This window comes from Vipera ursinii (genome assembly GCF_947247035.1).
Source record: "Vipera ursinii genome assembly, chromosome: 1".
Classification (NCBI taxonomy): domain Eukaryota; kingdom Metazoa; phylum Chordata; class Lepidosauria; order Squamata; family Viperidae; genus Vipera; species Vipera ursinii.
The window spans coordinates 336,457,997-336,472,794 of record NC_139512.1 but is presented as its reverse complement, the minus strand read 5'-3'; the positions used below and the strand labels follow the sequence as shown (position 1 = coordinate 336,472,794).

The following is a 14,798-nucleotide window of genomic DNA, read 5'->3' as shown; positions in this document are numbered from 1 at the left end:
CCAGAAATGCCATAAATAACAATACTGTACAAAAGAGGGTCACAGAATCTACAGAGTGGAAATAACAAAAGTTAACAAAGTTAAATTTGAGGAAAATTGCTCCAAAAAGAGAGAGTAAAAGTGAAATACAAAGTCAAAAACAGGAAAAAAAAATGACTTAGGGTGGTGGTGGGAGGGGGAAAGAGCTAGCGATCTTACGGCTGCTTTACATCTCTGCAAATGTTAAAGACACGTGTTTTAGCTGTCAAAAGTTCTCCAAAACAAAGTACAATTTTACACTTGGGGTGCAAAAACAGGGTAATGGAGGACACAGACCATGGGCCACCCAATCTGCAATGGAACAACTGACTGTATACGACAAGGAAAGCAAGAGAAGAGAACACAAATACAATAAAATCCTGAAAATTATGCAGCACAAGGAGGATCCAAGCAATGAGCAGAGAAGCATTAAAAATGTCAACCAAGAGAAAGGATTTACTGACTCTAAAACTGAAGAACTGATTTAATTCCTAAATGATTAAAGATAAGAACTATACATTATTAAAAACACCTTTCATATTAGAACCAAAGTCCTACCGAACCAACTGTCCATAGTAGCAGAAAGCAAAAGTCTGTGTTTCATGAGATTCAGAGTGCTAAATAATTTGCAGCGACAGTTGTTGCTCAAGAGAAAGGGTGAAAGATTGAGGAAAGGGACAGATACTGGCCACACATCAGCAGTAGGCAACTTCTATGTCATGAACCAAGATATGCAAGGTATCCATCTTAGTAGCAGGAGGAGATGGAGAAGCAGGGGGAAGGGCCCTTTTCCCAACCTGAAGTCTACTTGATAGTCTTAAGACAGCTGGAAAGGGCATATTTACTCCTCTTAGTCTGGAGTAGATAAAATTATGAAACACTGATGTTGCAGTTTTTCCTTCAGTTTAATGAACTTAAAATATTCTTTTTTTGATGTTAGGCTTATCTGCAGAGCAAGCATAGAAGAATCACAAAAATCAGCAGCTGAAAAAAGGTTTGGATTATGTGGGAAAAAATCCAGAAGATGCCTGTAAAATCCAACTGCCTAGCCCCAAGAGTATGTGATTATTATTATTATTTGTTTAGGTTACATTTAACAATGAGCACAAATATAATATTTTTTCACATTAGTTAGGGTGATAAATTCACAGCCCTCACAATGCCCCTAAATTTCTCAGGATCCCTTACAACTGATCATCTTGTTGTGGATGCTGGGAATTGGAGTTCATATGTAACATTACCAGTTCCGTAACCTAGGTTTTCTCTCTCGTCAACTAAAATGCCTATTTGTCTCACACTGGAACAATTTAGAAAAGTTTAGGATAACTTCTTATGAACCATGATCCCCATTGAAGAGATAGAAAATGCATGAATGTAGGAACTTACAAAGAGTGAACAAACAGCTTCTGGAAAATATCTTGCTATAATATTTAAAATTGTTGTCCTTTGTAAAATGTTACCTGTCTGAAATAGGTTGAGTTCACATTCCAAATAGTCAAACATTTCCACAGTGAGCTGGAAACTAAAATGGAAAGAAGAGAATGAATAGAGACTCCCACAAAGTAAAATGAAGGTTCGACTTGGCAGAATCACTTTTTGTTGTCTAAGAGAGTAAACTAACAATATTCTGCACAGCAATCCAACAATATCTTTAAACCCACAACTGCCCCGGTAGCACTTACAAGTTATTCACATCATTCTCGCCCGTCTCATCAAGCTGTCTGTCTGACATCTGGAGGTTTGCAGGGAATCTGGGATTCTATAAAAAAAAAAGGAAACGAAGATTAAGAATAGTTATTAGGACTCTGGATCAAGGCAGGTGATGGATAATATGCTCCTGCCAGATACTGTTCTCAGGTTCAGCTGAGTTTCAGTGCCCAAAAAGCAAAGAGGATAACTGAGTTGAAAGAAAGACTGCTTAGCAACTTAATCACTTTGGACAGTATAAGGCTTTGAATATAAAAGAAGCATATGTATCTCCTTCCCTCACTCTACTCTTAAAACTGAAGTGAGTGCATCTTTGAATCTCATTTTGGAATGCAGAGAAGGAGACAAAAAAGGATATTTCTTAATGATAGAGAATCATAAAAAGCAACTCCAAAAGACACAAGAGAACGCTAGCAACAAAGACATGCCTACAATGCAGGCTTTAAGAAAACAGAATCTCAAAAGAATTAAATAATCCAGGCAGCTGGAAATGTTGGTGCTTTGCCAGAGATTCAAAAGCAGTAATTCATTACTGTTCTTCCATTCACAGGCATCCTCCAACCATACGAGGAATTACCTTCTCTCACACATACATATGAGCTACATTTTGCTTGCCTATGAAACTGCTTATAAAATCAGAGGCCTGCTCTCATGAAGATGCTCATTTAATCCAAGCTTCCTATTCTAACTAGCCACATTCCATTCTATAAATACATGCTGCTACTTCCACTCCCAAATGTGACACAGCCTTGAGTCAAATGGGATGACCTGGAGTTAAGCATAATATAAACTACAATGCAAGTTAAGAAGTGGAGGAAAGCCTATAGAATAACATTAAGAGAGCTATATACGAATGATAAAGAGACAGATAAAGTGGGGGGGGGAAACGAAGGTCTACCCACATCGCTAAGCATACCTCATTTATAGGTGTTTTATTTATAAGTGAATGCACATACATATGCATGTATCACAGTCCTCTTTATCCTCCTGTAATCAGCAATTCTGACTCTAAATTCAGATACCTGGGGACACAACTCTTACAGATCACAGAATCTGAAGTGTCTGATCCATATCTTCCTCTAAGATATATGGGGAAAAATATATTTGGTTGTGTTAATCATGAGAATAGGTAACAGCATGGTGAGAAATTTGGGGGAAAGTTTCTCTGTCTCCCAAGGAAGAAATCCTTCTCAAGCAGGCAGAGATATTGATTAGACAATTCTGATATTAAAATGCTATCAAGATCAGCCTGTATCAGATGCTGAAGTATACTGTAAAGATAGCAATCAGATTAAAAAATTAACAAGAAGAAATGTAGCAGAGTTCCAACTATTCATCCTCTCTAGCACATTATTTATGGGATCAATAAATTAGTACTGTACTACAAATCTTCAGAGCAGTTAAAAGAGTATCAATTAGCTTATTCTTCAGTAAAAGCAACCATAACTACAAATTACACAAACATAGTCCATAGTCCAGAATATTCTGTTGTCTTCAAAATGAATGATACGCATAAAGGCTACAATATACTTTTAAAAACTCTGGAATCTTATTTATAAATTAAAGTCTGTGTTTTTCATCAAGGACATTGCTCCTAACCTTGTTTGGACACCAAGTTTGGGCTACTGTTCATCCCACGGTCTTTACAGCTATGCAAAGTGCTTTGCAGAGAAAAAGAAAATTGCGAGATATCCCGTTCTCCAACAGAAGCGCAGAAGCAATAAAGAAAAACTTACTTTTGTGTGGAATTCCATCTTGGTTCTCAGCAATTTGAGGTAGATGCTACACAATTGTCCATAACCCTCACTCAAATGACCCTAAGGGAAAAAAAATAACAAGTCTAGATCAATCTCTTAATACAGCGGTCCCCAACCCCTGGACTGCGGCCCCACTACTGGGCTGTGAGCCATTCAGAACCAGACTGCCCGAAGTGGTGGGCAAGCGCATGCCACTTGTACAAGCAGTGGGCAAGCGCATGCCACTTGCGCAAATGGAGCAGTGTACGCCTGCAGGCCGCTCGTGCAGAACATCGCCTCTTCCGCTCCCGCCAGTCCACACAGCCAGAAAGGTTGGAGAACTTTTGTCTTAACAGCTTTATTTACACAATGGTTTAAACTGGGGAGAACGTAGTGGTACCTCACAGCCCTTTGTGTACAAGTGTATCATAACCACCTTGAGCATTATTTCAGTTAGCTCAAAGACACATTAAATGTATATTTTACTTTTTCTCCTCTTAACCCCACTGGTATGGCACCACTGACAGTATCTGTCACTGATCTCCACAAATGTTGTGCTAGTTAGGTCATATCCACATCTACCAAAACACTCTGTAAATAGGGATTTATCAGCCATGTAGAAATAGTTTTTTAAGAACCTTACAAACTGCCAGCATTTTGGACAAAACTCAGAAGCAGGGGTCTACTGCTGCTATCAATGGGTCAATTTCCTTGGCATTTAAACCTTCCCCCCTTTCAGAGGAAAAAGATACACATATTCTCCACTTAGCTACCTTTCACCCATCAAATTCTTGTGCATATAACTGTTAAAACTACAACAGTATATTTTAAAATAAAGCTATAATTTTTTTATTCTCCATATAGTATCCTATTTAGTTATAAAAATAAAAACCTGGGAAATAGTGCTGTAACTAATATCCGGAAGACAATTAGAGAAAAGTCTACATGCTAACTTGGCAAACACAGATCTCTACATACCTGCTAAGAGCAGGGATACAGAAGAGAGCTTGTGAGTGCCAGTTTATGCTTCTTTCCATGTAGAACTTTGATTTCATTTTTACAGTTAATAATAAACTAATTCATTTCTTTCTAAATATGAAAAAAACATTTCCATTATTTTTATTCAATCCTAAGTTTTCAACGTCCCTTAAAGGAAAAAAGCAGCAACATACACTCTTATATGGAGTCCCTTTCTTCACCTGAGATAGTCTTTCTGTAGATCCACTAAACACTCAAGAAACTGACCAGCAAGAAAAAGATAAGCAGGCTGGTAAAGCTGGTAAAGCGCCTTTTACTCGTCCCAGCTTCTGCCAACCTAGCAGTCTGAAAGCATGTAAAAATGCAAGTAGAAAAATAGGGACCACTACGGTGGGAAGGTAACAGTGTTCCGTGCACCTTTGGCGTCTAGTCATGCCAGCCACATGACCACGGAGACATCCTCAGACAAGCGCTGGCTCTTTGGCTTCGAAACGGAGATGAGCACCGGCCCCTAGATTTGGAAACGACTAGCACGCATGTGCGGGGGAAAGCTAGGAAACTATTAGCAGCTAGTATATACACTGCTTCCCAGTGAGTATTAGTTCAACAAATAAGATAACAAAAGAAACACAAAAAGAAGTGCCACATCTTCCATCCTCTTGGCAAACTTTGCCAAATTTATCTAAATTCAGCTCACTGATCTATGGATCTTCTCTAGCCTAAATTTTCAGAAAATATATTACATTACCCAAATGGCCTAAAACAACTCTGTGCCTTCCTGATTTCAAAAGGAACAAGAACTTGAAAGGTATATTTTATTATTAAGAGAAGCAGTTCTTTGTAGACCCAAATAATACTTACCCACATGCGGCTCATGTCACTGAGCTCACTCTTGTATCTCACAGAATCCTTCAAGACCTTCAGAAAGAAGGGAAATGGGCTATTTGAGAAGCTATTGAATGCCCACAGTACAACAGAACCACCAGAAAAAAAATGAATGTAAGAGATTAAGGTTGGCAAATAGGTTAATCAACTGTGTAATATTGTCAACTGAAAGAAAAGGGAGGACATGTAGAGAGAAGAATGGTTGGCTTTGCTTAAGTAACTATTATATATCTATCATATACGCAAATCTGAGCTTTTGTTAAGGATTGGCTGTAAACTGTCAAGTGGTTTTAAAGTGGTTTTAGATCTTGCAATAATGTGTATATTTAAATATTTCACTGGCACGTAGGAAATACATCCAGAGTGCCAGCTTTGTAGTTCTCTAGCCTGTGTGCTTGCCTACGCAAATGAAATTGTACAGATGTCTCCTGGTGTCATCAGGAATAGTTTTGTTCAATATGTTAAATAAGGTTCTTTTTGTTGGATTTGCAATTTAGACTTATAACCTGGAGGACAACATTAGTTAGTGTTAATCATGGTCAAACATTATGTCTCTATTGTACTAATATTTCCAACTATCATAAAGTGAAGTCTCCAGATTTGAAAAATAAGGTTTGTGTGGAGTAAAGCAAACTGTTAGAACAATATGTCTCATTACATTAAGAAATTATGAGAGAAGATTAAATCTGAACCTATTCTATAACCAACAAGTTCAAAAATTAATCACTTGTTATTTGATCTAAAGATGCCCATACTATCTTTTAATGCTAAAAACATTTCTATTACACATTTTAGATTTTACCAGGTTCACTTAGGAGTTTAATGGTGACATTATATTGAGATATGCTATTTATTTCATCTTACCAAAAAAAAAAGCAAAAGTTTTAGAGGAAAAGAAAAGAGGTTCTGGCCTTACATTTGGGTGTCCATCACGGAGAAGCTTGTGGAAGACATGGCAAAACTTCCAGCACAGAACAGCATTGCTGGAAAGGGGTAGGCGGTTTACAACAGACCAGAAGGTGTGGGCTCCTTTTTCATGGTGTGTTCCCAGGATGCATGGTGGGAGACAAGCTAAGGAAAATGAGAAAAAGGCAGCACAAGGGATATAGAATAACGAAAAGAAAGAGTGGCAATGAGCAGGATTGAAGTGGGGCCTTGAAAATCAAGTTCTACCAGATCTATCTTAATATTACTTAACTGAATTCACGGATATATCCCTTTCTTTCATTCTCCAGCAACATGATAAGAATTACAGAACTCCAGATGGGAAACTAGCCTGAAAATAAACGGGGAAAAGCTCTGACCTACTGTAAGTCATCCATACCAAGCTGGAGTTTCTTTCATTAGGAGTTGTCAATTATCCTTCCAGATGTGAGAAAATATCCCAGATATTCCAGGAACTGATGGCTTCTCAGGGCAGACTAGATTTGCAATATTCAAGCTAAGAATCTTGGAGAAAATTTTCCACCCCTAAAAAACAAATTTGTGAAGCAGCAATTAAGCCCATGTGCAACTATGGGATGAATGGAACTATGTAAAACAATTGCACATAGTGAACCAAATATCGTCAACCTCTTCTACCAACAGCTGACAGCATGTTTACTCCATTATGGCCCTACAAAGCTTGCTTACTGGGACCTTGAAAACCGGAGCAAAGGCATGCCAGATGTTTCAAATGGTACTTGTCTTAAAACTCAAATCTTGCTCATGTGGGGGGGGGCACACTGTCACAGCATGTACTGTTTTTTACAAAGAAAAAGTTAGAAGCAAGCTCCTATTCATACTACAATGCAGGTATTTCATTCCAGTCCATCACAGACACGTCATGATGGAATATGACTCCAAGCAGATATACCCCACCTTTCCAGCTTCACCATTCTTTTTCCAGAGCTCTAATTTTAAAAGGATATTTCTGGCATGTTTCTCTTTGACAGCAACTTCCTGAGCATTAATGGCCTTGTTGATGCTGACAGTCTTTAAAAGAGGGAGAGAGAAGGAAGAGGAGACAAATGTTATTGGAAAAAATGTGATCCTATCAAGACAGAAGCCCATCTCCACAGCAAGCACTCAATCTGCAAATTCCTGGACACATTTTTGGGAAGCAACTGTGGGTTGCCATATTTAGCAACTGCCAAGAAATGTTTGCTTAAAACAATGCAAAAACTCCAGTCAAAATAAAAAAGAATTCCTATGCTGGAAGAAGGCAAAATCAGTCCATCTTGTTTGGTACAAGAGCACAGAGGCAGATAGTAATTATTGCTCTAACTCTTTCAAGTTTGTTAATTTGTAGCCCCTTATTTTCCACTTGTTATAAACATAAAGTTAGTTTTGTTTGGTTCATAAATTGATGAATGAGTATCAATACCAACATTTTGGGGATGCAGCATGACAACCAACTGACACCAACTTCACTTTTATGGCATGTTTAAGAGGGAGAACCAGATAGTAAGTTGCCCTGGTCTATTTAGCTACCATAATATGTAGGAAGACCTGCTCACCTACTCGTAGTCCAATGATGTGCTGAAAACTGCCAATAGAAGGCAAGGAATTGGGTGAAAAGAGAACTATATTGAGATAGGATAGAAAGACTCTCAATTTTGCTTATATGTAAGCCAGCAGGTTTTGGCTTAAACACAACTGAAAGCAGTTCCAAAGAACTGCCTTTATAAAATACTACAACTTCATTTTAATAGATTTTTTTTTATTCATTAGTAGCCATCTCCATTAAGAAACCTCCTGCAGGAGACCTGGGGACAGTCTCATAATCACTTTAAAGTGGCTTACCATTTTACAAAAATGGAATGGAGGGACATTTTTCACTAGTGTATATAGCTCCTAGAAAAAACAAGTAATTTCAACAATTAGAAAACAACTCCATTTGTGAGGTTTCTTGATGGAGATAAACAACACAGGAGTAATTATATGTTTTGCCATCTTTGTATCCAGGTAAAGTGAACTAAGGCTGTCACCCCAAATGACTCAGCATTGTCCATTACCTCACTCCACATTTGGATATCATAAAAGGAAGTATATAGCTTGCTTTCATCTTTGGTAAAAAAAAAGCAGCATTTTTTAAAAAAACATCCTATTGTCACATTGGATATCTACTGTTTCAGTTCACAGAACAGTAGGATGTAGTCTAGGGTCAAATGGACTCCCAAGCCTCAATATCTCCTGCTGCTAAATTGAATCAAAACATACTGTTCATCCATTTATGCCATAGCTGGTGAACAGAAGAACTAAGACAACAAGCAGCAACTGAAATTTCCTTTTATAGATCCTAAGCAGTTGTTAGCCAAGATTTTTTTTTTTAAATGGCATGGTTCCCTGCCATTTAAGGAAAACATAATATAAATCCTAAAACAGATTTCCATAGAGAAAATGGCATCTTAAGGAGACAAAAGGGCAGATAACATTGACCGTATCCATGTGCATAACACGGTTTACATCATCATTTTATTGCTACAACACTTAACTGCTTTTAAAATGTCTTTATTTATTATGTCCTGTGCTATAAGCCAGGGCTTTTCAATCAATGGTATGTGTACCACTAGTGGTACGTTGGCACCTGGCAGGTGGTACGCGTACGACGGGTTGAACAGCACTGTAAAAAAATGTAAAAAAAATGTGTAAAAGTGGATGAGGTGAAGTGGCAGCAGCGCCGCACAGGCTTGTGGGAAAGTCAGCTGGAACTGCACGTTGCCTGGGTCCTACTGAGAGCCCAGGATCGGCATGCGCAGCTTCAGCTGATTGGGGGTGGCAGGCGGCCTCACACAGGCAGAGATTCAGCTGGAGCTGCGCAAGGCATTGCCTGGGTCCTGCTGAGGGTGAGAGGATATTAAAGGAGGTGAGAGAAGAGAGGAATATTAAAGTGGGGTGAGGACCATCTGTAATTTATCACTTTTTTCCATTTTTTTTTTTGGTCATCAAGTTTTTGACACCTTGCTAGGCCAAAGTTTTTCAACCAGGGGTATGGGCAGGGCTTTTTTTCTCATAGAACGCTCAGAACGGAGTTCCGGCACCTTTTTTGGATGGAACCTTGTAGGGTAGGCAAGGTGGGTTGTATGACATGTGTGAGTTCCGGCACCTTTTTCTTTTACAAAAAAAGCACTGGGTATGGGTACCACCTCTGGTACATTGGCACCTGGCACATGGTACACAACCATCCTAGAAAAGTAGAAGCGGGGGAGGGGAATGAGCTGAACTGGTGTCAAGCCTGAGCGAGAGACGGCTGGAGCTGCAGGGCTGTCAGGGCTCAGCGGAAGCGCCAGGAACAGCGCCAGGCTCCAGCTGGAGCTCAGTGCTGATCCCAGTGCTTCTGCTGAGCCCAGAAGTGCCGATCAGCTGGAATGTTGCAGCATCCCCAGGGTCTTGTGATTTACATTCAGATGCTTTGCAACTGATTCGTATTTATGACAGTCACAGTGTCCCAGGGTCATGTGAAGTGACAAAACCTCTCTGCAACCACCCAGCAGACAGGGGGGAATAAAAACCAAACACCCCCCACCCCACCCCTGCTGCCAATCCTCAACAGAAATGCTCACAACAATGAAAACCTCGGACAAGAGGAAGAGCGCCGTCGGGCGGGCAGGCAGGTGTCTTGCTCGGCTGTGGCTTGGGGGCACTTTTTTCAGTGCCATTGTAACTTCGAATAGTCACAAAGCAAACTGTTGCAAGTCGAGGACTACCTGTACTTCATCACTTTTTTCCTTTCCTTTTTTTTCCCATCAAGTTTTTGACAACTTGCCAGGCGACTGGTGGTACTTGGATGTTTCCATATCCTAAAAGTGGTACAATGGGTGAAAAGGTTGAAAAGTCCTGCTATAAGCTATATGGAGAATCCATCCTGAATGACCCAAAACAAAAGGCCTCAGGAAATGACGAAAGTAGAGTATCAGGACCATCATGTCCTATTCTTGTGCTGGGAGATGCAGTCTTTTGTTTTGGGATACTCAAAAATGATTTTAATATGGGACCGACAACAAAGGTGGTTATAAACTGAGGAGGAAGTGGAAAGATTAATAATTGATTAATTTACAACCAAGTAAGTAGAATGAAGGGTAGTTTCCCCACCCTTTTTTATAAACTTCTAGGATTCTGTCATAGGGGAAAAAATAGTCATGACTCAGAAATCCAAAGTGAACATTATAAAAATCTTTCTTATTTTAACACATAACCACAAGAAGGAAAACTGAAAAACTAAAACATTTAATGAAAGCACTTCTAATGCTGGGCCACTGTGCTTCTGCAGGGAATCTGAAACATTCCCTTGGGCATTTGCAATATTTGAGAACCGGATCCTGCCTCTTAGGAAGCTAAGAATGTTTTTCTTCCTGGCTCTGCCAAGTGGAGTCTAGATTTAAACTCTTTGGAAAGTCATCAAGTTCTCTTTTTAAAACCACAGAGATCCTTGATCCTTTGCCTTGTTATGAGGTATTTAAACCTCCCCTGACATTTTACAAAGGAACATTATCAATTGGAGGGGGAGGGAAGGAAGGAAGGAAAAAGGAAGTTGCACTGGCGGACCAAGTGGACAGCCAATACTGCAAAAATGCAACTCCGAAAAAGCTTTCCTTTGGAGGAATTCTAATCACAGCTGCAGAGTTGTGAATGAGATTTCTCTGACTCAACTGGGGGAGAGACTAGGGGGTGCAAGGCCCACTTTTGAAGCCTCATTTCCTTCCTGTTTGTACCAGCTGAAGAGCTCAGCCTTCTCTTTTCTATATTTGTATACAGAACTGGACATTCTCAGGGTTGAAAGCTTCCATAACTCACAAAGGAGGGAAACAGTCAATCCAAAAAGGCAATTATCAGCTGCAACATGCAATATGTTGCCTGCTTGGTGACACACATGTGCCCTTCCCTTCACCAGCTATAATAGCAATAGAAAACCAAGCACTAAATATTGCTACTTCTCTTCAATTATCTCCCCTAAACAGAGTAAAGCCATATAAGAGATCCTAGTATAAGACAAATATGGAAATCTCTGCTGTCAAAATGCCAGCACTTTGCCTCTTTCTCTTAACAGAAATGTCTTGAAGCTTTGCTATTATTAATTATAAGATCTGCAAAAAATTGTTGGATTGAAATCTTTTTGAGTTTCTAGGCATACCATGTGCATACTTTGACATGCAACTCTGGACCCAAATAAAAGCTCGCTCCTGAATCTTAGAGGGGAGCCAAGTATATTTCATGGAAATCCAACCCCCCCTTTTTTACTGCTCTGAACCCCCTGAAAATTTCAGTGGCAAAGCAGTAATAAAATGAGGTGCAATTTCCTGCTGACTTTCAGATACTAATAACATTTAGAAGGATAAACCCAACCATCTGCATCACCAAACCATTGCCTAGCCACCTACCCAATTGGCTGCCAAATGAAAAGAAAATGTGCCTCAGCCATCCAAAAGTTGCCTACCCCAGTCCTACTGTATGGCTTACTTGCCAATTCATGCTCCTGAACTCTTAAGCTGAAAATTAGACACAGTTGGGCTAAGGAGGGACACATTTACCACTGGCTCTACACAAACATTAAACTCATAACTGATTGGCCACAGCTAAAATTTAGAAGCACACAACTTTGGGTCTGCTAATTACATCTTCTGAGGATGTCTGTAGACTCAGAAATAGGAAGGGGGAACCTGCAGTTCAGGGATAATAAACAGTGAACACTGCTTCCTTTTATAGAATACAGTGTATCTAAATTATTAAGAAATGAGGCTGTGGAACCTCAGTTGTAGAGGACTACTCTTCAGTTCTAGCTTGGTTATACTTCCAAGTTTCATTTCAGTACCACTCAGGTCCTTTCTGCCATCTTTCCAACTGTCCAAGCAAATTAACAGAAGGTACACTTAAATTATAAAATGGTCTTAATCAAAGAACAAATGACAATTCCAATCCTGCAAAAGGAAGATTTTTTTTCTCCCCAATGCCAAATTTGAGTGACTCACAAGCTGTAGACAGCTTGGTTAATAACTGGGCTGTTAAGAGCAATACAGTGCAAATGCATGGTAAACTGGATGCTTCTTTATTCTTCCAACTTTCTAATGTGATGTAGGAAACCTTTTGGAGGCAGTATGAACATTATTGAGAGTGTTTGAGAGCTATAATGAGAGGTAGACATTCACACGTACTAATAAAGTAAGGCGTTTCTTGTATTTTTCCACTGGAGATTTTGATAGCTTTTTTTAAACAAAACAAAACAAAACTCTATTTTACCCATTCTGATGCTTTTATATGTATGATATTTTATGTTTTCTGCCTCAAATTGATGGGAAATGATTACTGATTTTATGTTAGGAGAACTGTCCGTAGGCTGAAAAACGAGAGGGTATTGGTATTCCTGAAGCCTTAGATTACATGTCCCTGTACTCTCAAATAATAATGCTTGCCCACACAACAATTCATCTAGAGCTGAGACATATAGACCATACAGTATTTGTCCAACTGTTCAGCCTGAATATTTCTGGCCCAGTTTACAATATAACTGACAGAAGGAAAAAAAACAAAATACTAGCATGGATGCAGATTTTATGATATTAATATCTGGAAAAGTGTTTATTATGTTCCAGATCTGATTATAAAAGCCAGTATAAGCAAATTCTTTGGTAATCATTTTTTATAAAAAATATTTCCAGGACAGACATTATATCTCAATGAAATAATCTAAAAGGGACATTTAAAAAAAACTATATATCAAAGCAGACATGAAAACCTAAACATTATATTAATACCCTTTAAACTAAACTTGAGTAATGGAATGAATATTCATCATGTGCCAGAGAGTAAGGTTGATAAGTATTGAGCTCTTTGTGTACACAATCCACCCCCACCACCAGGCACCTCCAGTCTTTGCCATATGCAAGAGGCCCCACATCCTCAGGATCTCCTCTTTCATTCAGGCTTAGCTCACATCACAGAGGGATAGTTTACCATAGATAAACAGCCACCAAACTTTGCATTCTTATGCACCAATGATGTTACCAAGCCTGGTAATGAAATGTCTGCAGGAAGAAAAGCAAACTTAGAAAACGCAATGAAACCAAACAAGGATGGTGTTGATGATATACAGCTTTAACTTCCAAATCATCTCAAAGATGCAGCAATTCCCTAAAATATAATTTTGTAAACATCAATCTTTCCCCTTCTTCCCTTTAGAAATGCTCCCGATCCTGCCCAAGCGCAACAGAAAGAGAAAAGTTAGTAACACCTAATTTAAGTAGAAATAGTCCAGTTAATCCAATGCAATTTATTCAGACACAAAGTAGCTCTTATATGATTGATATAAGAGGCTGAAAGAATTGGAAATATTTAGCTCTGAAAAGAGAAGATTGAATGCTTGCTTATCTGCACAGCCCAATTGCCCCTTTGACAGGATGGGCCAGTAATTATTTTTGAAGAACAGAAATGGACACTGCTATGTACTTATTCTTCCTGTTACAAATGTGTTTTTCCACTACAGTTTTAAAGTGTCCCCACTCTCACCCCACCTTGCCTCAAGCACTCCTGTCTGTTTGGACTGATGCATTTTACTTCACTTTGGACTAAACCCAACAGTTCATTGCCTACTTTATAGAAACAGGAATACATCCTCAACTGAGTCAATGGCATTTGTTATTAAGCATCTTCCAGAGCTACTTTTACCAGGAATGCTATAACAACACAATAGTTATGACACTTATCTTACAAACAGCAGTTTGCTTGTTCAAAACCTAGCATAAAAGTTTTAATTATTATTTTTCTTTCTCTAAGTTAATTTCAGCTGGGATTATTTTTCTAAATAAACTCAGTAACACATTGCTTCCTTATTTTCTCAGTGAAACAATTTGTTGAAGAAAATAAACTGAAGGAAACTTTTGACATATATGACTGAAGTTTTGTTTCCTATACTAGAACTTCATTCCTTTGTGTACATGCTGTAGAACAGGGCTTTTCAACCTTTTCACCGATTGTATCACTTTTAGAATATGGCAATACTCAAGTACCACCAGTTGCCTAGCAAGGTGTCAAAAACCTGATAACAAAAGCAAAAAAAAAAAAAACCAACGGAAAAAAGTGATAAAGTACAGGTAACTGCATTACACACCAATTTCTCCTGCGCCATAATTATCGACTACAATGGCCCATAGAAAAGGTGTAGAACTACCTACTGTTGGTAGGCAATAATGTACAGGAGGTCACTAAGAAGTCAATACAGTCTCCATCTCATGCCCAGGCCTAAATTCTGATTGAACGAAATCTGGATACTTCATTTCCTCTTGGCTCCTTGCCCCAATCCTGTCAACAAAATTCTTCAAAAGGGTTGAAGACTAGGATTATTTGACAAGTATGGCCAGATGTAGGAAGGATGTCAGGATGAAGCCCTCTATCTGATGGACAGTACTACCTTATATTTACAAGGCTGGGTTGATGATATGGATTCACTTTCTATTTATAAATTGGTCCTTTATTGATGTAATGGAAGGACTAATCAATATT

General features: G+C 38.8%; 1 protein-coding gene across 1 annotated transcript in view; it reads right to left on the bottom strand.

Annotated features, from left to right (window-relative positions):
• The window catches only part of HIP1 (huntingtin interacting protein 1), a gene marked incomplete at its 5' end in the record, with an annotated part of 70,139 nt that overhangs the window by 28,348 nt on the left and 26,993 nt on the right, over positions 1–14,798 (bottom strand). The window contains 6 exons of the mRNA XM_083352296.1: positions 1,479–1,540; positions 1,701–1,777; positions 3,462–3,542; positions 5,301–5,357; positions 6,241–6,383; positions 7,235–7,298. Of these exons, the coding sequence (XP_083208422.1) occupies positions 1,479–1,540; positions 1,701–1,777; positions 3,462–3,542; positions 5,301–5,357; positions 6,241–6,383; positions 7,235–7,298 (484 nt within the window). The remainder of the gene's footprint in view (positions 1–1,478; positions 1,541–1,700; positions 1,778–3,461; positions 3,543–5,300; positions 5,358–6,240; positions 6,384–7,234; positions 7,299–14,798) is intronic.